This window comes from Dysidea avara, chromosome 3, assembly GCF_963678975.1.
Source record: "Dysidea avara chromosome 3, odDysAvar1.4, whole genome shotgun sequence".
In the NCBI taxonomy this organism is placed as follows: Eukaryota; Metazoa; Porifera; class Demospongiae; order Dictyoceratida; family Dysideidae; genus Dysidea; species Dysidea avara.
Window position 1 is genome coordinate 25447199 of NC_089274.1, and position 27413 is coordinate 25474611.

General features: G+C 36.6%; 3 protein-coding genes and 2 long non-coding RNA genes across 10 annotated transcripts; 3 read left to right on the plus strand and 2 right to left on the minus strand.

Annotated features, from left to right (window-relative positions):
* Nucleotides 1–126: 126 nt before the first annotated feature.
* Nucleotides 127–12648, minus strand: LOC136250458 (beta-1,3-N-acetylglucosaminyltransferase manic fringe-like). Of its 6 annotated transcripts, none has more exons than XM_066042664.1 (12): nt 12094–12648; nt 11005–11046; nt 8222–8282; nt 6896–6938; nt 6766–6846; nt 6578–6716; nt 6483–6524; nt 6348–6436; nt 6210–6289; nt 2235–2329; nt 438–526; nt 127–382 (listed from the first exon to the last, which is right to left on the minus strand). In XM_066042664.1, exons 1-12 carry the CDS (start codon nt 12595–12597, stop codon nt 307–309), a joined length of 1341 nt encoding a protein of 446 aa, XP_065898736.1. In that variant the 5' UTR covers nt 12598–12648; the 3' UTR covers nt 127–306. The 6 variants fall into 6 exon arrangements, 3 of the variants coding, with proteins under 3 accessions (XP_065898736.1, XP_065898738.1, XP_065898739.1); XM_066042666.1 differs by having other exon boundaries at nt 127–357; nt 12094–12647; XR_010698551.1 differs by having other exon boundaries at nt 305–357; nt 2235–2346.
* Nucleotides 12649–12733: 85 nt separating this feature from the next.
* On the plus strand, nt 12734–13496 carry LOC136250459 (ERI1 exoribonuclease 3-like). Its single transcript, XM_066042668.1, has one exon. It carries the CDS (start codon nt 12829–12831, stop codon nt 13435–13437), a length of 609 nt encoding a protein of 202 aa, XP_065898740.1. The 5' UTR covers nt 12734–12828; the 3' UTR covers nt 13438–13496.
* Nucleotides 13497–13803: 307 nt separating this feature from the next.
* On the minus strand, nt 13804–18946 carry LOC136250461 (uncharacterized). Its single transcript, XR_010698554.1, has 3 exons — nt 18749–18946; nt 14058–14129; nt 13804–14006 (listed from the first exon to the last, which is right to left on the minus strand). It is a non-coding gene; the product is annotated as an uncharacterized lncRNA (long non-coding RNA).
* Nucleotides 18947–22336: 3390 nt separating this feature from the next.
* On the plus strand, nt 22337–26951 carry LOC136250463 (uncharacterized). The gene is made up of 2 exons (XR_010698555.1): nt 22337–22429; nt 26126–26951. It is a non-coding gene; the product is annotated as an uncharacterized lncRNA (long non-coding RNA).
* LOC136250462 (ERI1 exoribonuclease 3-like) lies at nt 24749–25547 on the plus strand. The gene has a single exon (XM_066042670.1). It carries the CDS (start codon nt 24807–24809, stop codon nt 25416–25418), a length of 612 nt encoding a protein of 203 aa, XP_065898742.1. The 5' UTR covers nt 24749–24806; the 3' UTR covers nt 25419–25547.
* Nucleotides 26952–27413: the final 462 nt, after the last annotated feature.

Genomic DNA, 27413 nt, shown 5'->3' on the forward strand with positions numbered 1-27413 from the left:
GCAAACAGTTTACAATCAAATATTTGCTCTTTGGGTAACAGAAGTCTGGGTAACCCAGGGATCCACTGTACATGTAACTACAAAACATTGTGTTATACACATTTGGGATTTTTTATATAATGCAACTGAAAGTTGAGCAATTCTGAATTAATGAAATACTGTTTGAAAATGTAGAAATGTACAAAATAAAAAGATTGCAAAACATGTCAGTTTAATAATCTACCCACTAGCTCAAACACAAGACATGTACATTTATTCACTATCACCCCCACATGGCCACACCTATTTGATGTCTCCTTGTGTCATCTATGACACCATGACACTTTTGGATACAGCAGACAGTGGTATGTCATGAACCTGCAGGAAGTGGAATACAATTGAACTATCAAGAGCAACAAGAGAATAATATGAACTCTTATACCATAGTACATAGTTACCTTGTTGGATCATCTTTAAATCGTGATGTGAGTGGGACAGTGTGGCCATATGTGGTTTTATTTTTTGATGTCAAGTAACTAATGGTGACCTGGAAGAGCATGTAAAAGTATATAAACACCTAATTGTTATTTTCAGATGTTGGACCACTCTACTAGTAATACCAACAATGCTGTAGCCTGTAGATAGAGATTTTAACCCCTAATGATTACTGTGAATGAAGATTTTAATGTAGGCTTGAGCCAATTATGCTTTGAAAATGGCCTATTATGCTTTTGAGCAGTGCTGAAAAATCCAGCCTATTATGCTCAAAATTATGCTCTTAAAATCACGATTATGCTCTACAGTTGGCTGTTTTATTAGAGTATATCAGCCTTTCCAGACTGCTGTATTACAGTAAGGGACTGCTCTATTAGAGTATCTCTAGCTTATTTCCGTGAAGTGTGAATATCAGCCAAAAAACAATAAAAATAATAACATTGCACATTTTCTTAATATGAAATGCAGTATAAGGTGTACTGTGGTCATGTTTTGCTGTATTTTTAGTGCACGAATTGCGTATTTAATTAAAAATCTTGAAAATCATCCTAGTATGCTGGCATAATGCTTGATGCTTTTGCTAGCCGATTATGCTTGAAATTATGCTGGCATAATTGGCACAAGCCTATTTTAATGTCACTAAAACCATGCAAGTGTTCTTGTGAACTATAACCTATATATAGTGAGGTAATTTTTAACAGCTACTCTATACGTACATATGTGACCGTCTCAGCAAAAACCCGACTTGTTCACACAAGCATGCATATCGAGAAAATTAAAATTTAAAAAAAAACAACGTAAAATTATGCAAGTTACAAAGACAAAATTTGGGCCAGTTCTCAGAGAAGGAAGACTCTAATCGATTAAAACTATACACCATCTTATTTGCCTGCTCATGAGTTTGAAAATCTTTGTTTCGTTTCTGTAGTCCCAACAGTACGCGTGTCACATACATTTGTTTATGATGCGGTAAATGCAAACGAGATCGTTGTCATTTCTTCAACTAAACCACCTTCATACACATATGTGTAAGTAGCTACAGGACTAACACTCTACCTTGGCTGATTTGCTAATCCATGGTGAACATTTTAAGCCAAATTGCAATGTTGTTGACTAATGCAAACAGAAGTTATGGCTGTGAATGTAAGTGCCTGTAGTTTATGCTCTGTACAGTTGCTGTACAAATCAATTATCTTGCACTTCCTATTGTCTGGTGCAATACTTCCAAAACTACTCACTACAGAAGGCTGAAACTTTGGTGATCCATTCCTTGGATACTGCAGATAATGCTGAGAAAAAAAATTGGAAGTTGTGCGAACAAGTCGGGTTTTTGCTGAGACGGGCACATATATGAAGATTACCCTGACATGTGGACAGCATAACTATAAAATAACTCAGTAATTCCCCATCATATTTCAAACCCTGGGTAAAAAGTACTACCTAAGGAGTTAGTTTATCTATCCAAACCCATATTACCATTTTCCTTCTAGTTTTAATACCATTCAATTCAGCAACTTTTTGAGCTGGAGCAGACAAAGAAAGTCACTTCCACCCCTAATAAATAAAACTCCTGTCTGCATTGCTATTTTGAGTATTGGTGGATGAGAAAGTGATGATTAAGAGCCTATACTGTGAAGGTATAGCTGTATACAGCCATCTGTTAAGTTTATTAAACTAAACAGTAAATGTACACAATAAAATAGTCGGGTTATTCCCAATTAGACTACAATGATGATACACATGTATGTAGACTAACATACGTAGTTCAACAATTGCTGTTCAGTGGTATTGACATAGACATCATATTGACTGCACATGGTATCAATGATGGTGAGGTTGTAACCCAACAAAACACCTGTAATACAACAAGTGCTACGCATAATCATGTAGTAACTGTCATAACCACGAATAAAAATGAAGTAGAGATCAAGCAATAAAAAGTAGTCAAACAAGAGATGAATGATGGACAGTATTGCAGCATAGCTTGGTGGGAAAATCCCTACACTGGCATGTCATAACAATAGACAAATTTCATAATAACAAAAAAAATCAACCGTTGCCCCTAGTAACCTGAATTTAACATTATTTGTAGGTGTCAATGTTTTAAGTCACCTCTCCAAGTTTTAAAAGGATAGCATATATAAGTCATGAGATATGACATTTTGAAGTTGCAATTTTCCCATACATTGTCAATGAGAGGAGAAACAGTTGCCCCTTCTCAGTAATCACACAAATCATGGGATTTAAAGAATGCCATATCTTATGACCTATATACACTATCCATTTAAAACTTGGAGAGATTATTGTTGACATTCACACCTACAAATTATGTAAAATTGAGATATATGTACTTTTGAATTTTTGGTTTTTGCATATGGTGAAATACCTCATTTTTGTGATTGCCCAGAAGGGGCAACTGTAGCCCCCTTACATAGATATGTATGGGAAAATCACAAATTTCAAATTGCCATATCTTATGACCTATACATGCTATCCTTTCAAAATTTAGAGAAGTTACTTTAGAGATTATCACCTAAAAACAATGGGAAATTCAGGTTGCTAGGGGCAACTGTTATTATTATATGCTATAAAGCCTTATTATGGAATTTGTCCATTGCTGAAGTAGGGATTTTCCTACTGAGCTACAATATGCTGTAATTATCATTCATCTCTTGTTTCACTACTTTTTTATTCCTAATAATTTCTAGTTTTTGCTATGGCATACGGTGATGACAGACATATGTAACTGTTCCACTAGAATATTGTTGTATTAGGGTGACTGCTGTATTAGTGTATCTTGAGTGAGCCTCTCGCCTACATGATATTAAAAGGGCATGGTCAGTATGCCTTATTTTCACTGTGCTACCATTACAAATACAGCTAGCCCAATAAGATGTGTGGTCATCATGTTTGAGTAAATAGGTTACTAAGAGGTATGGTCTCCACTCCTGATAGCCACTAGTCAACCTAGATCATTATAAGGGGTGTGGTCTTGAACACATTGTGAAGCTACAGGTATCTACCTGGTGTCCAGTACCTCTTACAAGTGCTTTAAATAATTTTGTTTCACCTAAATATGCTTCTCAAGGAAGGTGTTGATACAGAAACTTAACACCTCAACATGGTTCTGTTGCACCAGCCTGACTGAAGAAAAAAGGAAAGGCAAGGCACAGAGGACAAACACTTGTCGGAACCCCAAAAAAGCACATTCCACTGGTGAATTTTGTAATAGTGATCATACAATGTATTCTATGGTCTCTTGCCTTTCGAGTGTGACAAGAAGGTAGGCAGGCAGACCAAAATTTGGATTTAGGCAATTATTTTATTCAATATTTTTTCGCTTTCAATGTTATACTTGACATTAGTTCATTAGTTGGAGTATGACTCTTTCGTAAAGAAGCCTTTCATCACATAAAATGTTTCCATGATGGTGTTTGGAGGAAACATTTTGGGGGAGGGGATGCCTAGGGATACATGTCATTTTGAGGGGATCCAGTATGGTACATTACACCTTTGATTGGAATTACACCTTGACTACTTGATTTGAACAAATATAGGCAATCGATATAGAAACACAACTTGAATGTTTGTTCAAAATATTATAGATTACTTTGAATGAAGTTTAATAGCTAATTGGTGAACAGTTTGCTGGTATTCGTACTGGGTATACAGTTACAGTTATAGTATTGGTAAGCTACCTGCAATTGTGAAATATAGCAGGGCCGGAGAAAGTAATTCTAAAGTGGTAAGGCCAAGGGGTAGGCACCATGAAATGCTAAACACTTTGTTGTGTGAATGGTAGGGGGTCTAGGGACATGCTCCCCCCAGGAAAATTTTCAAAATTGCATGCTCTGAGATTAAATCTGAGACTATTTTCAGCTGTAAATTCCCTAGCAAATTATTGACCAACACTTGTGTTAAACTCACTGCATGAAACTACATCATGTGTTCACATTAATTTCTTACATTATACAGTTGTAGCACATGTAAATACAGTATTGTTATAGCTACTATATGCATGCAGCATGAGTCTAGCATCTGAAACTGATAGCTAAATAACTTGTAAAGTGAAGTCACAACTCAGTGAATAGCTAGCTAGGCACTAAGTTGTATGCTTAATCTTACCCTATCATGCTACGCTGCAATGCTCAAATATTCATCTACCAAAGATATGTATATTTCGTATTTGCTAGCTTCACAAAGTGTTTGACTAATAAATCAGTAAAATGCCCAAGTGCTCTATTAGGGTGACTGTTCTATTAGAGTGTTTCGATCTTTTCCATGACTGATTGTCACAGGAAAGAATTTAACAGCATGATGTAAGTGTTCTACTGGCATTATCACAATGCTTGCATGATGCTTTAGACATCTATCACTCCCAAAAACATGCCAGCGTTGATCGGCCAGTGCCTATCAGCAACTCTGATACATATTTTTAAAATTAATGCTGAAAAAGTGGTCAGCTGGACGGCCCTGAATAGTGTGCTTGTATAACTGGTTAATCTGGTTGGACCAGTTGTGAACATTGCTTGCAGTTGACTTGAACACTTGATACTAAACAATGCTAGTTTAGTTACCTGCTTGAGTCATATCAGGCATTTCTGCTTACTCTGTGACTACACTTATATACCCCCTAAGTCCAAGGTCAGACGAAGGACTTCTGATGGCTACACGAGTTCAAGGGGGTGTGGTGTATATAGCTAGCTCTCTACAATCAACTGCCACCCCAGTGGATTCCAAACATTAAATTACAAACTTTCAATAAATTAGCATTGAAGCTATAGCTAATCACTGAATCTAATACATATGTTTATGTCTCACTATTTATTTATGTCACCTTATTATTTGCAGTCTCAAGACAACCTATGTGAACGAATTTTGGAAAATCACCCATATTGTTATGCATGAAATAATTAGATTTTAAAGTGCATGGTCCAGTTTTTTAAAATATGTCAAAAGCTTTCTTGTAATTCAAGGAATAGGGAATTGATTAATATCATTAACACACCAAGAAGCTTGTTACTTAATCGTTCAATATTTTACGTGTCAATGTGCCCATATGGGTGATTTTCCAAAATTCAGTCACATCAATATTCATTACAGTCAACATGCTATAACCAGTTAAGTGATTGATTTGCAACCATTATAAATTGTGCTGGCAGAAGTATGTAGGGGTTTGAGGAGCTGTGAGAGAGGTTAAATGTTACACAAGGGTGGCTCCAGGATTTTCAGTGGCTAGCTTCCAATCCAGACTTTTATGATTCCAGAGCATAGCTGCAATTATAGCTAACATTATGTCGAAAGGAAGGCTGCAGTGTTGAGAACATCAAATCTATGGGATAAAAACGCTTGATTGTTGTATTAAGGTGACTGCTCTATTAGGGTATCTCAGTCTTGCTTGACCAGTTTCTAGAACCTCAGAAACCACCCTGCTTGCTTACATAAGCATATCTGATATCTCATTAAAATATTTATGATAAGTTCTTAATGATACTCCCTTGTACCCTCTCATCTCTAGGTTTACAATACACAAACAAATTCCTACAGAAAAGAGCCTACAAAACCCCATACAAATTAAGATGTGCTTTTAGAATTACACAGGGTTGAAACTGGATTGGTCTGACCCAGAGTGGATCACATGTGAACTAATTAGCTTGACAAAGAGTAGAAATGTATTAACACATCGTAGTCCTGCCCTGCTTCAACCCCACTTGACAACAACACAACATAACTACCTATTACAAATCCAAGAGGTATATCATCTGAATTTGGCAAGGATGTAAGTCTACAACTATTATAGTAGGTGTGCTTGCCACTATAGATAGAGGAGTTTATTGCAAAGTCACATACAAAGCAAATAATAAGGAGCTCACTTCAAATATGGCTTAGCCTCCATCATCAGAGCTTGACTAAGACAATAAGTAGCTCCTGTTGCATACCTATATTTGTCCAACTTCGTTGTCTGAAATCAAAACATTCGCCATACAGTCAAGAACTGTAGCTCTTACCAAGTTTCTTTCCTTTAATCTGTCCAGTGCAGTTGCTTTAATCTACAATGTAACACTGATAAATAACCTGGAAACATATTGCGAATGCAACATACAGGCATATTATATCGACGGTGAAGTTGTGGGTATTTCCCAAGATAGTATGGTTGATGTGGATCATATTGTTGTAGTAGTTTACTCAGTTGCGGAACATTCACATAAACATCATCATCAAAATGACAGAACCACTGGTAGCTGTGTGGAACGTTATCATGTGATGTTGTAGTCATCACAACTAACACACCTGTCTCTGTCATCTTTGTGTTGCTCCATTGCTTGGTAGTATGCAGCAAAAGCTGCTCCAATTTTGCAACAAATTCCTGCACTAAAAATGAATGTCGTCATTACTATTATCATGTGTTAACACAGCTTACATTGCACGAACTAAAGGGCAATCAGTAACAATCATGTTAAACCCTGACAAAGTAAAACATCAGCAAAGCCACATGATCAATTCAATAAGCATACAGCAATGAAGTAATTCACATAGTTAAATATTTATATACATACATAGCTTAGTTATCTTTTGAGTTGAGTAAGACCATTAATATTCAAGATCATTAACCATGATGGACTGAAAGTATAGTTAATCTGTGTATTAAGCAGTACGGTAGTACTGTTTAAATAGGAATCCCCCAAAAATGAGGCGTACCACCTAAAATTCTGCCTTTAAAAACCATCCTAGAAACATCCTACATGACAATAATCACCTTTATGAAACAATATCAGACCATCTAACATCACAATACAGCATTAAAAACAAGAAAACACAGGCAGCCGGATATAGAATTTTTTTTTAAATCATCAAAATTCGAATTTTCGTCTGACTGTTAGCCTGCCTCCCTGACCACATCACAAGGCTGGAGGCCAAACGAAGCAGTGCACAGCCACTATTTTATGCCACAATAATAAACTCTACAGTGGGATGTGCGACAAGTGTGTGCTCTCTGCGCCTTGTCTTTCCTTTTATATTCAATCAGGTTAGTCTTCTTCCTTCTCCATGTAATGAAACCATATTGAGTCATTAATTTCAACACTTTCCTTGAGCAGCATATTTAGATGCTGCAACTTATTTAAGCATTTCTGCTTGGTAGATACCTGTAGCTTCACGATAGGTTTGATACCACGCCTATCAATGCGATCTTGGTTGATTAAACACTGAGACCACACTTCTTAACAATCTATTTACTTGATCATGATGGCACTACCCATTGTTATTGCTCTAACTGTATTCATAATGTTAACACTATGAAAATATGAAATAGCGACACACTTCCTGGCTGACTCAAGATATTCTAAAACAGCAACCACCCTAATAGAACAGTCACAAGGGTGTGGCTGTATGCTATAACAAAACAACCAAACAAACTAGTATATTAAAAATCATTAACTTAAAAATGAAGTAGGGATCCAAAAAAGTAGTGAAACAAGAGATGAATGAAGGTATTACAGCTTAGCTTGGTGGGAAAATCCCTACTTTGACATTAAACAAAAAGATTGTTATAACATGCCAATGTAGGGATTTTCCTACCGAGCTAAGCTGTAATACCATCATTCATCTCTTGTTTCACTACTTTTATAGGCTTGGATTTCTATTTTATTTTTAAATTAATATACTAGTACACACTGCACCTTTCACCATAGTCAATACAGCATGAACTATATGTGTAAAAGCAATACAAATGGTTAACAGGTCCTACCTGCTTTTTGTATCAGGCTGACAGAAGAGTTATTGTGTGAACCGTCGGTGACAATGGACACCTGAAATACAAAATATAAATCCTAAATAGAGGCTTCCACTGGTTGATCAGTGGTTTCCTCTGGTAGAATATTTCAAGCATCTTAACGGCATTGCTACCCTTAATACAGTCTTTTTACAGACCATTGAAAGTGTTTAATGACTATATTGTTGTTATAAAAGGGTAATTAATGCAACTTTTACACATCAGGCCTTTGCCAACTGCAATAATTGATTATTCAACTATTTAACTATTTGAACAATACTATATGAATGAATAAGTAATAATAGTTATAAATGGTAACAGTATTTCATTTCATAAACAATTTGTCAGCATAGAAGGAGTAAGGTGAGTTTGTCATGAATGTTGTCAATGACCATTGAATAATTATAATTTGAAGCAATGAACCTAGCTAAATTGTATAGTATCAGGACACACGATAGTGTGTCGTGCAGCCAAGTACAGCTAGTGCAGACGTGCAACAGACATTTTACAGGAATCAATGTTTTCACATATTCGTAACTCAACGGAAATTATCCAGTTTTGCTGCGGAAACTCTATCCAAATTTGAGGTGAATCCACTAGCCATTACTGAGATATGCGCCTTCAAAGCTCATCTTATTTTCTTCGTATTTTTCTTCTTAATCTTCTTACGTAAATTTTCTTTTCGTACACTTTAGAAAAATTGCAACAACTCGTGTATGCTTTAGTTGATTGACTTCAAATTTGTAAGAGCACAATGAAGCACATTGACAGCCCAGTTTTCATACAGATCACATTAAGAGCAACAGAATTATGTACAATTTTGAAACTTGCAAAAGCGATTTGTTGTCACACCTACAGGGTAATCAGCTTGACGGAATAACTTGAAAATCAGTCTGTACATGAAGTTACTATTGTATTGCAAACCTTTTGTGGTTTAAAAGTACTGGGAGCATTACCTAAGGAGATATACAGCAAAACCAAACATGTGATAAAAAAATGCGATTGAGATACTCTAATACAACAGTCACTGAGAAGTAAAAAAACATGCACAAAAAATGTCAAAAATTTCTCTTGATTTTGAACCAGGGACCTCCACACCCATATATCCAAACCTTTACCACTTTGCCACTGCTATCAGCTGCTCACTTCACTTAATGTCTACCTTACAAATGAAAGTTCTGGTTTGGTACACTAGAATGATAACTCGTAGATCTATCAGTGGAAACGTTGTATTGAAGTGCTCAGAAAACATGTGTGCTCTATTACAGTACTACAAATAGCCTATATCAAGTGTGTCGTGTGGCCAAGTACAGCCAGTGTGGGTAGGTGACATACTCATTTTACGGAGCCAGAAAATGCCACTTTCATGTATCCATAGCTCCATAGTGCCTGAACCTTGGCTTGAACAGTATAACTAACCATTTCTGCTGTGGAAGCTTCATCAGGGTAGGGAATTTCTCATTCCTAATTTGAGTCAGGAATTGAGTCGAATCTACCCAGTTATCATCAGGATATTCGCACCTTCAAAATTCACCTTAGCTATTTCAGTTCTTCATAAATACATAATAGCCATGCAGTCTTCAATGATTCCTATAGCAAAGCCGGAGGAAAAAAGTTAAAAATGAAGTATCAAGGCCAACTATAGGCTGGCCTTGGAACTTGCAGTTACAAAAAGAAGTGATATTCGTACAAAAAACAGCCAAGTTGTGAAAAAAGGTGCGGCCTTAAAAAACCTGGGTCATTGTTAAAATAATTAGCATTAACATCATTGTAGCCATTTGTTGGCCGCCACCTTTGATTTCACAACTTTTTTCACCTAGGCTTTTTAAGGTTGCACCTTTTTCACAACTTGGCTGTTTTTGTACAGTTTGCTTAAAGGTAGGAATTGTAATAATTGCCATGGTAATTAAAATGGTGCCAATAGTTTGATTTTATAGACAGATTGTTGTTTAATTGCTCTTAGAAAATTTATGTAATATTTCCTTTGATGTCTGAGGTTACTAAATCCAATAGAAACCTGTGGAGGGATTACTAAACAGTTAGTAATCTGTGGTCTTGCCAGTGGTTGTTTACTACATTCATCAAATGAAAATCAGCAAAGCCAAAAATAAAATGTCCTTACTTACTTTCTGGCATCACTAGCGTTCAGCTAAGTGTTCCAATTCCATAACAATGTCTGGCATGGTGTGGCACTGACACAACAAATTGGAAGGATAAATCTTGATGCTAGCACTCACAATTTGCACCTTAATATCTTACTTTCTGGACAAGACAAGCGTCTTTCTAGCCCGGCATATAGTAACTGCTTGATACCGGCACAATAGCCACGTACTGAACTCCGGTTATGAATGTCAGTGACACTGACATGATCAACTCGACTTAAGAACAAATTCCAATGCTATAGCATGCACAGTTTGCCACTTTCTCTAACTTTCTTAAAAAAAAATTCTAAATCACTTAGAATGGGTCGACATCGGTTTCTATGCTATTTAGAGCCCCTCAGATGATGTGGACTTGGCAACTCACAATTAATTACCTCGACCTGCGGCCTCGGTAATTAAGTTTGTGGGTAGCCTCACCCACATCGTCCTCGGTTCTCTAAATAGTGTAGAAACCTTGTTCATCCATTCTAACTAATACATATATTATGGCAGTGACTACTGTTAATAGTGATGATACAAAATAATTGTGATATGCTGATTACAATACATGACAAATATTTGAAAATTTGAGACCTAGTGCTACTTAATTCAACTGACTGTTAACACAGGTTCCAGTTTCAGGCCAGGCAAAGTAGATAGCTATCATAGACATTCACTAAATATGGTTTAAACAGTATTATGTATACATCATCCTTGTATTCATCGCTGTGAACAGCTATTGAAAATTTAGACAGTAAAAATAAGCGCATACCACTGTTTTACTGAAATTCACATGGTTGTATATACGTACCCAACCAAACACCGTATAAGCAGAAATTTTGGTGAGCAGAATATTTGGCATTTGGTGAGCAGAGTATTTGGCATTTGGTGAGCAAAATATTTGGAGTTCGTTTAATAATTTGCATTTGGCGAGAGTTTAATTTAACAAAATGCATATTTAAAAAAGTGGAGTCCCATCATGTGGTACAAATTTTGTAGCTAGCTACATGGCTCTCGTTTACGAAGATGTATAATGCTTACCTATGTACTGGCTCATGTACTGGAGAGCGACTCTTTCATTTGGAATGCTAACAGATCGAGGACAGAGATTTATTTAATCCATAACCTGCAAGATCTCTGGTGTGTGCATCTTTGCTTGCTTCCAGCAGAAGAGTAGGACTTTATGACCTGCAATATTACAGACAATTGTAGAATCAGATTTTTTGATTAACTTTCAGTACATTGATAACAAAAATTTAGTGCAGACTGTGCCTCCTAAGCAGGTAAAGTATTTATAGCTAGCTATTTCACTATCTTGCTAGCTATTAGGTACTTAATTTGTATCAGATTTTACAAAGGTTGTACTTCTCTTTCGACAACCTTCAATATAACCATACTTGATGAGCTTGCTAGTTCTTGCCAGCTTGAACTCAAGATCCTGTACAATTGGTTAAAATGTATAGTAGAAACACTAATAATAAAATATTTAGAGATTTTAATTTGGCGAGTTTGTAAGCATTCACCAAATTACCAATTTTAACTCCATGCTAAAAATTCCACTCATATGATATAACTTCCATTGCTAGGGTTAAACTATAATTTATTGCTTTCACAGATACATGGACAATGTATCACTTCTGTTGCAAATCAAATTACACGACTACAGTAAACACTCAATCCAAATTTATACAGAAAACAAACACTGACCTTGTTTTTAACAGCCTGTAACCATGTCAGCAGTAAAAAAGGCAATCTGATATCATGGTACTTGCTCATAGTCTTCACACTGAAGAAAATGTTTTCTGCATAATTGGCATCCACTGGTTCCATCACTCTGTTTCCAACGTGAGTACTGTTCATTTTTAGTAAAACTGGCACTGGAGTATTTGTATTACCGCGCCTTGGCTTTCGTGTACTCGGATGAGGCTTCTTTGCGGCACTTTCATTAAGTTTTGTAATGATAACCTTGGCTTGAGGTTTGGGCGTTACCGTTACATTTGTGCTATAAATGATTTTCGTGTTGTCGTTGTTCGTTATAGTATCACGGTGATTTGGTGCTGCATACTGACCTGTTGATAATCCTACTTGAAATATTTTGGATACTTTTGATGGAATCCTTTGAGTTTCATGTGGAAAGTAAATCACCGTAGACGCCACCACTATTATTGCTATCCCTACAACAACCGATAACCGAATTATCTTCCCCATCATAAGTCTTAGCCCGAGGTCCACGCCCCTTTACCATAAAACAAATAACATTAATTATTTTATACTGCGCTATATAAGAGGTCAGGATAGTGATGTATGATTACGTAATCCAACGCAATGTAGCGGGGTTGTACCACAATTACATATATGGTCAATGCACTGTCACGTCCTGCACTATCATGCCGTGACGTTACAAATTCGCAAAACCTACACTACAGCTGGTAAGAGGGAGGTATGGCGGAACAGTCTGTAGAAAAGATCGAGTATTATCTCGTGTTGGATTTTGAAGCCACTTGTGATGAGAAGAAGACACCCAAACCACAGGAAATCATCGAGTTCCCAGTGCTCAAAGTCAACGCGACTACTTTAGAAACAGAGTCAACATTCCACACGTACGTCACGCCCACTGTCCACCCCCAGTTAACAGCGTTCTGCACACAGCTTACTGGAATCACTCAAGAGATGGTGACTGGTCAACCGTCACTGTTGAAAGTGCTGGAGATGTTTGACGAGTGGATGGTGAAAGAGAAACTAAAGGACAATCCTAACATCTGTTTTGTAACATGTGGAGACTGGGACCTCAAGACCATGCTCCCTGGCCAGTGTACTTACTTGAGAGTCAACGTGCCCCAATACTTCAAGAAGTGGATGAACATTAAGAAAGTTTTTGCCAAGATAATGAACTGTAGAATGTTTGGTATGGCTGGTATGCTTGAGAAACTAAACCTCACTCTGGATGGCCGACACCATAGTGGTATTGATGATGCAAAAAACATTGCTAAGGTTTTACAGGAGCTACTGAAAAAGGAGTCTAATATACAACCAACTACTGTATTGCAATAAGAAATATATGTATTATTTGAATATAAGCTAGGCCATCATTATTATTATATTGCTTGTTAGTACAGCAAAAACTGATGCGGGTGGGAGGTGGTTATTGATTATTAGTTACACAGTTGACTCTTTGTTATTTCAGTACATGACTGCTCTATTATAGTATTTGATCTTGAAAGGTCCAAAGACTGTGTACCCATGCACCCTGTTGAGTGTTGAACAAGAGTGGAAGGTTCCAACCCTTTAGTTACTCTATATTCACAGCTAATATACATTTATCTTAACACTTGGTCATCCTGTGCCTCCCTCCATCATGAAATAGTGCATTCACGTGACCTATAATCAAATAAATAAAATTTGATGTAGGTACTTAAAAATTGATGCGGGTGGTGATGGAAAACAAGGAATAAAATAATGATGGCCTAAATACAGGCTGAAATTACAAGACTATCGTATTATTCACTCAATAGTTACTATTTCTTCTACTAATATAACTTTCTCACAAGGCCTTCCCAGTTTGTTGCCTTGCTGTGGTTCAAGGTGATCTACAGTCTTTTTCCGCTGATAAAATGTAAGGCCTGTGATGGATGGCAACTAAATTTGATGAAGAAAAGCTATAAAATAATCACCTTTAATGCTTGGAATTAGTTGCCTCTCCACTGTATTCATTGTATGGTAGTTTTCCTGTAGTGTTTATAAATCTAAAGCAAGAAGATCACTACTAAATGTAGTGAACATTACTACTAATGTCTGCCACAATATTTTTGCGTAGTGACGTTTACTACTAATTTTGTAGTGAACATCATTACCATTTTTTTTTTCCTGATTGAACTTTTATTTTCCAAAAATGTGCAGCCTCAGTTTGAGGATTAACGCACATATGAAACATGCATACAAAATGTTTTACAATATGATTGATTATGGGATTACTGATTGGTACCATGTAGTGACATTCACTACTATGTAGTGAGGGTCACTACAAAAGAGTAGTGAAGGTCACTACAAAAGAGTAGTGAAGGTCACTACAAAAGTAGTGAACGTCACTACACAAAAATACTGAGTATTGTGGCAGAAATTAGTAGTGACCTTCACTAGTACTGTGCATGCTGATACCATTCAGTATTGTGCTGTGGCGAAGGCATCATTCACGATATTCAAAATGACACCAGCTGGGCCTCTGTTACCCCAATTACCATTGCAGTACAGTCCTGCACGATTGTGAATATGTGTATATACCGGTATATATAATACAATAAGGCTTTCTATATATGTAGAATTAAGTTATAGGTCCCCAAAATTAAACCACAAAAATAAGTCCTGACAAACATTGTAGGTAGCCTGGTTGTCCACCAAAAATATCTTACTTAAACTTTGGATGCATATATATCGAGAATTTATCCATGCAATCTATAAACTTGAAGAGTTAGTTCTACATATTACACATAAATTATAATGTGTAATGAATAGTGGACAATGTAGTGTTCCCAACAAAGATGGCAGAGTATATATTGAACAGTGAGCTGAACTGATAACTCCTAGCTGTAGCTAATACACAACAATGTACACATTATTTTGTAGATGAATCTATTGATTTGATTGTACAGTGCCGCTTGCCCCTTTATTCTTGATTTTACAGTTACTAATTTTGATTGTTTAAATGTCATATTAATCCTTTAACTATCGTATCTGACAATATATTGGTAAGTATATATATTGTCATATTGCTATTCATAAATTTTTAACCTTGACTCTCCGGGTCACTATTACAGCTATATCACTTACCTCCCCACTATCACTCAAGTCATGTTTAGCAGCTTGTGCATGCTAGCTGTTAAATTGCTGCATAGCTACCACCTGCAATGACTGCTAGCACTGCATGGTTTCCCTGGAATAGTTGTTTAAATAAAGTTTCTGTTTGAGCAGCTTGATTACTGTAGCAGGTGGCATATACGTAGTTTACTCATCATGAAGAATGAAAGGCTTGTGCTATCAAGCGCAGACAGTAGTAGGTGCTTATAATTTGTACATGGTAGGCATCATGATGAAAAAAAACAACAACAAAAACAACAGCCAATCTGTTAATGAAAATTTTGGATGCCACTTGTCCACAAAAAATAAATTCATCTAAACATTGGGTGGTGGATTTACCTTTTAGTCAGGTCCACTATGTACTTTTGTTCAAATTTTATGGGGATTAGCAAACCTATATATTTTCAGAAAGTTTAGAGTATGAAGAATCTGAAAACATTGTTTACATTTGCAAAGTCAGCATTTTTAAATTTCAAAATGGCAGCCAATAAAGTAAGAAATTCTTGATATATCAATTTTAATTTGGCATAAAAGTTCATTAATGAACTCAACAAATTCTCTGGTGACATTTTTACATCTCTATTCACTAGAGGTGACATAGCTAATCATGAAAAATTAAAAGTTTTAACAAACGGAATAGAAGAGCGTCCATTATGCTGCAATAACTCAGGAATAAATTTTAGCGAAAAGAATTGAGGAATATTCCAGATTAATTGGATGAGATATATGTATAACTGGTGTAAAGTATTAGTTTGGCTTCCACAGAAACAATTTAAGCCTAAAAACAGCAGAAAAGATTGAGTTACTCTAATAGAGCAGTCACTTACTCTGATAAAGCAGTCAACTTTTGACTCCATATTTCCAATGTAGCAGTCACTTTTGTGAAAGTCCTAGCTAGTGTGCTTATGTTGGGCATAAATTTCAGGAGATTAGCTAATTCTAGGTTTGAAAGAATGATTGGAATTTACATAAAATATTCTCACCTAAAAGGTAATTTTGTTAATTCGCAATTGGCAACTATGATTTCACCCTGACTGGAACTTTTGTCAGTTGGTGATATGCATTGACATAGTCATATAACTATGTCAAAGATAACTTTGTTCAAAATTTATGGGCCTACATAAGCTCGGAGCATGGAGAATACATGGAGACCAGTGAAAATCAATTAATGCTGTATACAGATGCCTGCATGGTAGTCAATCAGCAGTTTGAAAATAGCAGTCTTTATGGTGCTAATTTCTTCATATATCAGCCTCTTATTGAAAGTGAAACAAACACCATTTCTATGTTCTCACACCCATATAGAATCCATTACTTAATGGCCCCTAAAGCACTAAGAAACCTAAAAAAAAAGCAATTTATTTGGCAGATAGTTATTGCATGAAACAAAGAGTTATTAACATTGAGAAATAGGGTATAGCTACATATGAAGACATCATGTCTATGCACGTACGTACATATACATAACAATCATCAGCAGTGTCACTGTTGTCATTTTAAATGCATCATACAGTATACTGTATATTGGGATCATACAGAATTGAGCTTTTCCAGTTCAAAATATCATCCTAAGACCAGTCTCAATTTCCCTTCATGACAGCTTGGCAGCACTGGTTAGACACAGCCAAGCCCCAAAATGTCAACTCCAAATTCTTCCAACAAGTTTCTACAGCATTTAAAACTTTTCTATTCAACAAAAATTTATGCTGACTGACTGACTGATGTACTGACTGATGCTCCCTGCCAAGCATAACTTGACATACAGGCTTGGTTTTGGCAACATACAATATATACATGCATCATGGACTTACCTTTGTCCTCCTTTGTGTTCCAGTTCTCTTCACTGACAATGCAAGGTGTCAATTCATGCTATATTATATTGTGATACGGCTTCCCTGTGGCTGTATTTTCCATAAGCAATATGATCAAGAGTATCCTCCCCTCTTGATATGATTGATTGTTGAGACGCTTCTCATGCTGTTCTTTGTTTGCAATGTTGTGTAATCGGCAAAGCATACTGTAGATGAAAATGAAGCATCATGGCTACCTCCCTTTTAGCTACATAACTGATACTTGGGGCATGCATCCAGACATATGGCTCGTCAGGTGCCTGTCCTCCATTTGATGCAACATATGTGCGGGTCCACCAGTCATAATTGTGTTGCAAAAACAGTAAACAAATAAGTAGAAACTTATCAAAAAAGTAAAGAAACAAGGGAATAGCTAAACAGTAGTGAAACAAGAGAGGTTGCATGCCTATATACTGCAGATTACATGTCCACTAGTACATCTGCAGTATATAGGCAACCTCTTTTGTTTCATTACTGTTTAGCTATTTAATTGTTTCTTTACTTTTTTGATCCCTAATCCAACTTTATGCTTAAATCAGTTACTTGTGAGCCAGTCATTAAAAATGTCTTGACTAGATGTGCCAAATGTCCTTTGTTTATTTTCGGATAAGAATCAATTTGTTGACAATGGCAATCTTTGGATTATTTGAATATGTCTGATATACAATCTGGAAAGCAAATTTTCACTGGATTTACAGTGGATACTAATTTTCAAGATTGTGTATATATCAATTTTAACTTGTTGATGCAAGTCTGTCTGGTGCAAAAAAATTGCTCTTAGTAATCAGCGTGAATTCATTCTTGCCAATTGTTATTTTAAAACTATTAAGCAAATTCCAACTACTGTCTTTGAAAATGAACATTGTTTTAAAATTTATCTAGTAATAATTATGCTAAACATGCATAAACACATTAGCAAAAAAAAAGTTGACTGCTTTACTAGATTATGTGACTGCTCTATTAGAGTATCTAAATTTTCAGGCTTGAACTGTTTTATTAGAAGTCAAATTATATGTTGCACCAATTACACTTTGCACCAGTTATACTCCAGGATATTCGTTAACTTTTTTCACTGTAAATTATTCCTGAATTATTGCAGCATATAATGGGCGTTCTTCTATTCCCTTTGCAAAAACTTTCAATTATTCATGGTTAACTGTCACTTCTAATGAATAGAGGTGTAAAAATGTCACCAGAGAATTTGTTGAGTCCATTTATCAATCTTTTATGTCAAAATTAAACTTGATATATTAGAAATTTGTTATTCTTAGCTGTCACTTTGAAATTAAAAAATGCTGACCTTGCAGGAATCTGAGCAAATGTAAACATTGATTTTCAGATTCCTCATGCTCTAAGCTTTCCAAAAATGTATAGGTTTGCTAATCCCCATAAACTTTGAACAAAAGTGTATTTTTTGACATAGTAAACCTGACTATTTTCTCTCCTAAGGTTTACTACCTCTAATTGTACCCAACACTAAAGAAAACCCTTTGCAACATTAGAATAGAGGAAATTTTGACACCTACAAATATTCATAACTAAAAAGTTTTTCTATACGTCATTGGTTTTCAGCCTGAAAAGTGATGATACACTTTCACTACTTCATTTACAAAATGAAAGGTATAAAGCTCCACTATGAGCTCTCACACAAACAAACATACCGCATCACAGTCTCTATAGTTTCCATTCCAACAGCACACTTATCCTGCAGCAGCTGTCATCTCTGCATGACAATGGCAACTAATCATGTTCTACTTTTAGTTTATAGACACTGTTAGTGTACCATCAGTAGAACTTCACAATTCCACGAGACCACGAAGAAATGTTAGTGTCCATTCTTTTAAACCTTCAGTGTTTATTATCTCTTTCCTGAAGCAGATACAGATGAACAAACATATCACTTGAAAAACATTTGTACAGTGAAACCCTTCTAATTTAAAGAGCATGCATGCTAAGTTGAACCTGGGTCTGCATTAATAACATATAAATGGGATCGTATCATTGGTGAGCATTCTATTAAAGGTGTCCAAGCACAGTGCACCTTCTTTTGAGGACATGTATGACAACATACTTAACTGCATTAATACCCACACAAAAAGAGCCAAGCTGAGAAAAAAACTGTGCGGCCTTAAAAAGCCTGGGTGAAAAAAGTGAATCAAAGGTGGTGGCCAGGAAATGGCTGCAATGATTTTAATGCTAATAAATGTTAATGCATTTTGCATGTGGATTTCACATCTTTTTTGTACTTTATAGGCCCCAAAACCAGAAAAACTGTGGCTACCTTTGGAATTTATTTTTACTCACATTTCTTCTTTTCTATACAAACACAATAATGATATTGAAGACAGACATAATTATAATGTATTGCACTACACAATTTATTTCAATATTTGGAAATATTATTGTAATACTCTAATAGAACGTACATTTTTGAAGACTTCTAAAGAACAAAGTGTTTTAGAACAATCTAGTACTTCCATTGGTAGATCTATGAATGTATATTTAAACTAGAATTTTCATTTATAAAGCAAAATTTAAGGATGTGGGTGATAGATATGGAGGTCCCTGGTTTGAACGTTGGTAGCATTTTGTGCACTTTTTTACCCTGTTGTGACTGCTCTTTTTTACACTCGACTGCTACGATGATCAGCCTATGTACACACCAGTTTTCAACTTATTCTCATACTTGGTTTACCTGTATATATAGCCATGACAGAAACTTGATCTTTTTACGTGAATAATAATTCCTTGGATACTTATCAGATTCACACTAAACTTAGTACATGAATTTACAACAACCGAACAAAAAGTGGTTGTCCTTTGCCTTTGCTCTTTCTTTGACACAATTGTACCTTTATATACCCACTAGTGCCAAAGACTTTTTCTCCTTTTTGCCAAAGATCAAAGCAATCAAACCGTTACAAGTTTACAATTTTACAGCAATTTTTGCAAAGTGTGCGAAAATAAATTAAAGACCCTGTAATTATTTATACTTATTATATGTAATGCAGAAAACTCGACAAGTGAGTGTAGCATGTGTGCAAATATTATATAACTGTTGATTAGATCTTTAGAGTTTTGTAATGTTCTATAACTACACAGTAAAAAATAAGTAGTGAGAATCAGTACTGTGGCAAATAGTGAGCGTTACTGGAAATTCTTACTGTGTAATTCATAGCATAGTATCTGGTGATTTGTTCCACAATTTAATTGCATCTGGGTAAAAGGAATATTTAATGAGTTAACTCTTGTAAATGGCTGTTTGAATCTATTTGAATGTTCTTGGATAGGTATATTATTCCTGATGAGTGAGTCCCTGTAACATAAATCGAACCTTTAAACATGCATATCTTGCAAATGGCTGTTGTGAATTTAATCAAATTTGCTGTGTGGCCCAACCTATTGTTAGATTGCAAAACCTTGTACAGCCCTACCTAGTGGACAGCTATAGTGCAAAAATGGTGAAAAGGTTGTTTTCTTTCTTCCTGTCAATAATACTTGTGGTGTTGCACCAGCTTTCTTGGCTACAAGTATGATACAAACTGGATATATATATATATGTTTTTAGGCCAACGTTGAACACTACTGCTGACCCGGATGACCCACTGACCCGGATGTGACCCGGATTAATTAAAGCCGAGACGTGTTTCGGCTAGTCTCGAGTGAGCGAACGAGTCTACATTTTGAGCGTTCGATTCGTGTTGAGTAAATATTGCAACTTCAGCCTAGCTGTTGGTTGAAGACCAAAAAAAAAAAAAAAAAAAAAAGTCTTCACCTACTGACAATAGCTACCCCTCACCATAGATACCCTCAATTTCGTGCTGCATACTACACTTACTAGCAAATGAGCGTGGCTGAGCGTATGTTGGTAATGCGATAAGTGGGCGTGGCTCACGAAAGAGCTACGCGATAGCGTTTATAAGTTCCACGTCGTCAAACTAACAATTTCGTTTCTCACGTGATCCAATCTGGGTCAGACCCGGATGACCCGGAGAAAATGTGACCCGGATGACCCGACCCGGTTTCAACGCTGTTTTAGGCCACAAATCTATCAGTTATATTACAGCATTACATAACTAAACTACTAAACAAAAGTATGTAAGTATTGTATTTAAAATAGTAACTTCTGCCAAATTTTATCAGGGCTCAGATTTTATACTTCTGCCAGATACCAAAGAATTGAATATAACTGCATGCACAACACAGAATCAGTACCTAAAGTGGCCCTCTTCTAACTCCCTACACTGTCCATGCACTCTTCTGATCTTGCTCTGTGCCAGAGTATCCAATGCACTAACACAAATTGTGGACGAGATGACACAACAAGCTAAAGAGAATCTCTTTAGGAGGTTGAAGTGCAGACATTAAATAAAATCAGATACTCTAATAGTGCATGCAATCACCTAAACATGTAAATACAAAAACGGGAACACCATGCATGCAATACTGAGTCAAAAATTGTGAATTGCCAATTTTGAGCCTTACATAAGTTTGCATGGTGTTTAATTAAATGCATGCATACATTAGCTATACATGGGGCATGCCTCCTTAAGAACATTTAGAAACACAAAAGAGAGTGGCTATTTTGACTTCTTTTCAGCATTTTACAAGTAACTTTTTTGATTAGATACAATAATGCTCAAAACTTAGGTGGAAATGATCATTGTCGATATGTAGTCAGTAAAGCTACTAAGTGCCTGAACCGTAGCTATACGCCGTGCTATGTTTGGTTGTACCCAAGCAGCTAAAGTTAGTGCTTACAAAGCACTGGTTAGACCCTACCTTGAATATGCTTGCGTAGTGTGGGCGCCGTACACAGCACAGGATATTAGTTTGCTGGAATCAGTGCAAAATAGAGCTGCACGCTGGATTAAAAGCTTTTGGGATGCAGCTGCTCAAAAATGGTCTAAGTCGTCGTCGGTTTGCATCAGTGAACTGGGATGGCCTTCACTTAAAACACGTCGAAGCTATATATCTATCTGGACCCTCTACTCCATTTATCATAAAAGAACTGCCATCAATTTCTCAAGGTATTTTCATTTTAACACATTGCCGTCATTGGCTACGAGGTCACATACTTTGACATTAAATCTTGCGTCGTCAACTATCAACGCATTTCGGCACTCATTTTTTGTGACTACACCTTTTCTTTGGAACTCAATTCCTTTTGAAATTTTATCTCAAAGGACTGCTGGCAGTTTTAAGACTAGGTTAAAACATTATCTTTTTTTGTAATTAGGTTTAATGATTTTGTAATTACGCTGTGCCTAGAGTCACGGCACCGTGACTGGTGCTAAAGTCACGGCGCAGTCAACCAGAATTCACACAGTAGTTGTATGAAGGTAAGTTTTTGTTGAGTTTGAGGCGAGCTAGGGTTGGCAGAGTCTAGTATTCCCCGAGCATTCGACTTTAGGGCACGCGCCTAGTAGTATTCCCCGAGCATTCAACTTTAGGGGATGCGCCTGGTAGTATGCCCCGAGCATTCGACTTTAGGGGATGCGCCTTGTACTTTAGAGTTAGGGTTAGGGTAAGGGTTCAGGTTTAGTTGTTTTTTTTATTCACGTGATTGCCGTGACTCTAGGCACAGCGTTGTAATTAAGTAGTTCATGTTCCTTTTGTATTTGTTTGTGTGTAATTGTACATGTGAATGTATGTTCTGTGTTGGGGATCACCTTGTACAGGCAGTATTGCCTTTTGTGTTACCCATCTTTGGAAAAATTGATAATAATAATAATAATAATAATAATAATGTGATTGTTTTATTATAGCAGTTGACTGCTTTTATCAAGAATGGCTATATCATTGATCTAGCTATTTATACAAGCCTTGTATATAATTTATACACATTAGTACAAATTGCAAAATAATATTGATACATTACTATTGAGAGCTTGCATGCATGAACTTAACTTTTAGTGCCAGCCAGTGCTGCTGCATGTTGGTGTGACCATGAGTGTTTTTCAAACCCTTCTATAGCAGTGGCGGATCTAAGATCATTGTAAGGGGGTTTCTGGAAGGTGAATTATATTTCTCCATAAAAGCCATTTGATTACAGCACTAGCAACTATAACATTAAGTATAGCTATGTATAGCTATGTAGCTAGCACTGCTGCATGCATGCACTATTGTGCTATACCATTTAGAGAACCTTACTTGCTCTTTTATCAAAGTAAGATAATGCATGGTTTTTCCTTATTTTAAGTTCTCATCAGGCTCTCTTTTCTTTCATTTTCTCATTTTGAACTCACGCAGAGATAAGTGCCTGAAAAATAATTATCGAGTGAGCAGGAGAGCTGCGGTGCATTTGATCTAGTTGGCCACAGAGGTGAAAAAGAAGACATTCTGTAAATTAAATGTTATTTTATGATATAATATAATATAAAGGGCTATTTACAGCAGAAGAATGGGTTACTCAGCCAGCATCACTTTTACAAGTGAAATTCTGAAAGCGGGTTTCTGTCGAAACTATACCGAAACCCCTCTAGATCCGGCACTTGTCCTGTTTCACTTTAGCTAGTTAAAGATTTTAGCTTATATATAGTCCTTGGTTCATGCATGGTGAACACTGCATGCAACACCTTACAGGCTCTGCCTTTTTAAAAACAAAGTGGATATAGCACCGGCACCGGTTACAAACGTGAATGGCTATTTTACCGGCACAAGTCCATCATTTGCTGGACTATCAAACAAACCAGTTGTGTCTAGGCGAGCTAGAGTTGGTACGCGTCTAGTAGGTTTCCCCGAGCATTCGACTTTAGGACACGCGTCTAGTAGGTTTCCCCGAGCATTCAACTTTAGGGCACGCATCTAGTAGGTTGCCCCGAGCATTCAACTTTAGGGGACGCGAAAAGTAGTTCCTTAGCGTTAGGGGTAGGCTAGGGTTCAGCTTTGGTTTCTTCTTCACTCTTGTTATATATAGAAGTCACTTCAGTCAGATGTTTATAAGGTAGAAACTAAGGGAGATGAGTATAGTTGCAGCACCGGTGGTATAATCGTTACAAGCATTGCTTATGAGTACGGATGCCTGCATGGGTTCGAGCCCTTGCTTAGACAACTTTTTTTTCGCTTTCTTAGGCTTTTTGTACAAGTTTTTTTTAGAAATGCACGTAACATTCTAAGTATTATACACTTTACTGCCGGCAAAACAGTGTAACCGGTACCGGCTCTATATAACCTGCCTTTTTTAAAACGAGTAGCTCTATAGCTAGCTAGCTAGACAAATAGATATTAGGCCATTTATTAAGCACGTCGGATGCAATTCACGCGCACTAGACCTAGCTACGCAATGCCGCACTTTCAGTTGGGCAGCTTATGACTGAACAAATCTGTCTCTAGCAAAACGCACTTGCAACGTCGCCGTGGACAAATGCACTCGCACTGACGTCCCCGCGCGGACAAATGCATTTGCAACATCCCCACGGACAAATGTAATTGCAACTTCTCCACAACCACCAGGAGTGGCACTATACCCATCTATGGTTTGAACCGAATCCGCGACGTTGCGAGTACGTTTTGAACCGCATCCGCGACGTTGCGAGTACGTTTTGAACCGCATCCGCGACGTTGCGAGTACGTTTTGAACCGCATCCTCGACGTTGCGAGTGCGTCTGAACCGCATTACGTAGTGCGCCGTGAATTGTATCCGGGTCTGTACCTATATAAGCTAGCTATTCAGTCACGCCGGTACTGAAACCAAACAAGTTCAAACTCACGGAACGTATGGCGGCACAGTTTGTAGAAAAGATCGAGTATTACCTCGTGTTGGATTTTGAAGCCACTTGTGATGAGAAGAGGACATCCAGACCACAGGAAATAATCGAGTTTCCAGTGCTCAAAGTTAATGCAACTACTTTGGAAACAGAGTCAACATTCCACACGTACGTCACGCCCACTGTCCACCCCCAGTTAACAGCCTTCTGCACACGGCTCACTGGAATCACTCAAAAGATGGTGACTGATCAACCGTCACTGTTGAAAGTGCTGGAGATGTTTGACGAGTGGATGGTGAAAGAGAAACTAAAGGACAATCCTAACATCTGTTTTGTAACATGTGGAGACTGGGACCTCAAGACCATGCTCCCTGGCCAGTGTGCTTACTTGAGAGTCAACGTGCCCCAATACTTCAAGAAGTGGATGAACATTAAGAAAGTTTTTTCCAGGATAATGAAATGTAGATCGTTTGGAATGGCTGGTATGCTTGATAAGCTAAACCTCACACTGGATGGCCGACACCATAGTGGTATTGATGATGCAAGAAACACTGCTAAAATTTTACGAAAACTACTGAAAAAAGAGCCTAACATCCAACCAACTACTGTTTTGCGGTACTGAGGCTATTTTTGTTTACTAAATTGGTATAAGCACAGGTTGACAGAAATGCATACACAATTGTAGTAATTCTCTAAGCTGTAGTAGTATATAGTGCATTTTAACTTTTATATTAGATTTCTATGTTTTTGATATAGATAGTCTAGGCAATCTTCAGATACAACACAGCTAGGCAATGTACAAAATGCAACTGCCAAGAACACATCAGGCACGGTTCTAAGGGGGTTTCACCAGTTTTTAAAAACCATGCAGTCAGCTCTTTTAATCGAAAAAATTATTATGATTATGGTAATTGGAAAGGTAGTACAATGCTGATTACATCCAATGAAAAAAAGTAAAGATAAAAAGGATTAGGAGAAGTAATTACATGTAACTGGTTAAAGTGTGTGCATTAATTACAAAGTCTGTCATAACATTAGGGGGGTAGTTCATTCCATTGTTTAACAATTCTGTAAAAAAAAAAAAAGAAGCTCTTTTGGTAATCGTAAAACAGTAAGCAAAATTTAAGTTTAAAAATGAGGTGTACATTGACTGGAACAAGCTGTCTCTATGTGGCTATTACTATCCAATAACTATTATAGCAATCATTTTCTGGATGTAATTGGCTTTGGTGGCCTTACCCAAATGGTTGATACCCGTACTCATGATAAACATATTTTCTCTACAAATCAACCATCCCATATTATTTCATGTATATATTGTTGTACCAGGTGTCAGTGATCATGGGGCTCTATACATTGAGTCAAAACTGGAAGTGTACATAACTCCTCCCACCCAGAGAAAGGTCTACTTGTGGAGCAGAGCTGATTTCAGCCATATTAACGATGCTATGTTTCAACAGTGTAGAGAGTTTGTATAACAGAATTCAAATGAAACACCAATTCAGGAACTGTGGAACAAATTTAAAGGTATTTGTAAAGAATATCTAAATCTGATACCATGAAGACTGACTTCCAAATGACACAACCATCCTTGGATCAATACTAACATCAAGCAAATAACTAGAATGAAACATCACCTCTACAACAGAAATCATACCACTAATCTGCCACAACATTGGTTAGCTTTTCAGAACATAAAGAAAATAAGTCAGTGTGAGTGTTGGCAGGCACACAATCAGTATATATTCAACCTCCGTGATCCACACTCAACTAGATGGCACAAGCAATTATGGACTTATATTAAAAACAAAAGAAAAGACCCTTCATATTTCAACCCACAATATTTTAATCCAATCCATACCACCTTATCCAATAGGCAGCCACCGTACTCATTACTTAAAAGTTCCGTCAGCCAGATTACAAACATACAAACTGTTATTTTCCCCTCATATATCGTACTCTGGAATACTCTACCAACTGACATTGTTTTATCACCTGACATTGAAATTTTCAAAAGACAAACTAAAACATCATTTTGCAATCCCTACATAATATAGGTCAACTGGAATTATTGTAATATGTAGCTACATGATATATACTCATGTTGAGTTTGTACATTATTGATAAATAATGAATAATAATTTATTCTAACTTCTATAGTGATCAAACTACACAAACTGCTTTTCTCCAGCACAAATTACTACTCCCAAGCCTTGAATTAGTGACCTTGAACTTATCTTTTTGACACCTCCTATACAAAACGGTGCTAGTAGTTATAGAAATCTACATCATTTTCAGCTGTACTAGCAATTTCAATTTTTTTAGGTGTGTTTTAAAATTTACCCTGTAAAATTCTGCTCATTTATTACGAAAATATCCTAAGCTAAAGTTTACTTACCATTCTTTTTCAATAGAAATTATTTCATACTTAAATTTGTATTGGAGAAGTGGCACCATTGAATTATTGCAGTTCATGACCTTTTCTGCACTTATATCAGTAGGTTAAGCACTTCTTAGGATAAAAAAAGGTGCTGGTTTCAAAAATGAGGATGATTTTGCTGTTTAGAGTTGACTATTCTTGAGTTTGGCCTCATGAAATGTGCCACAAGTGAAGGAA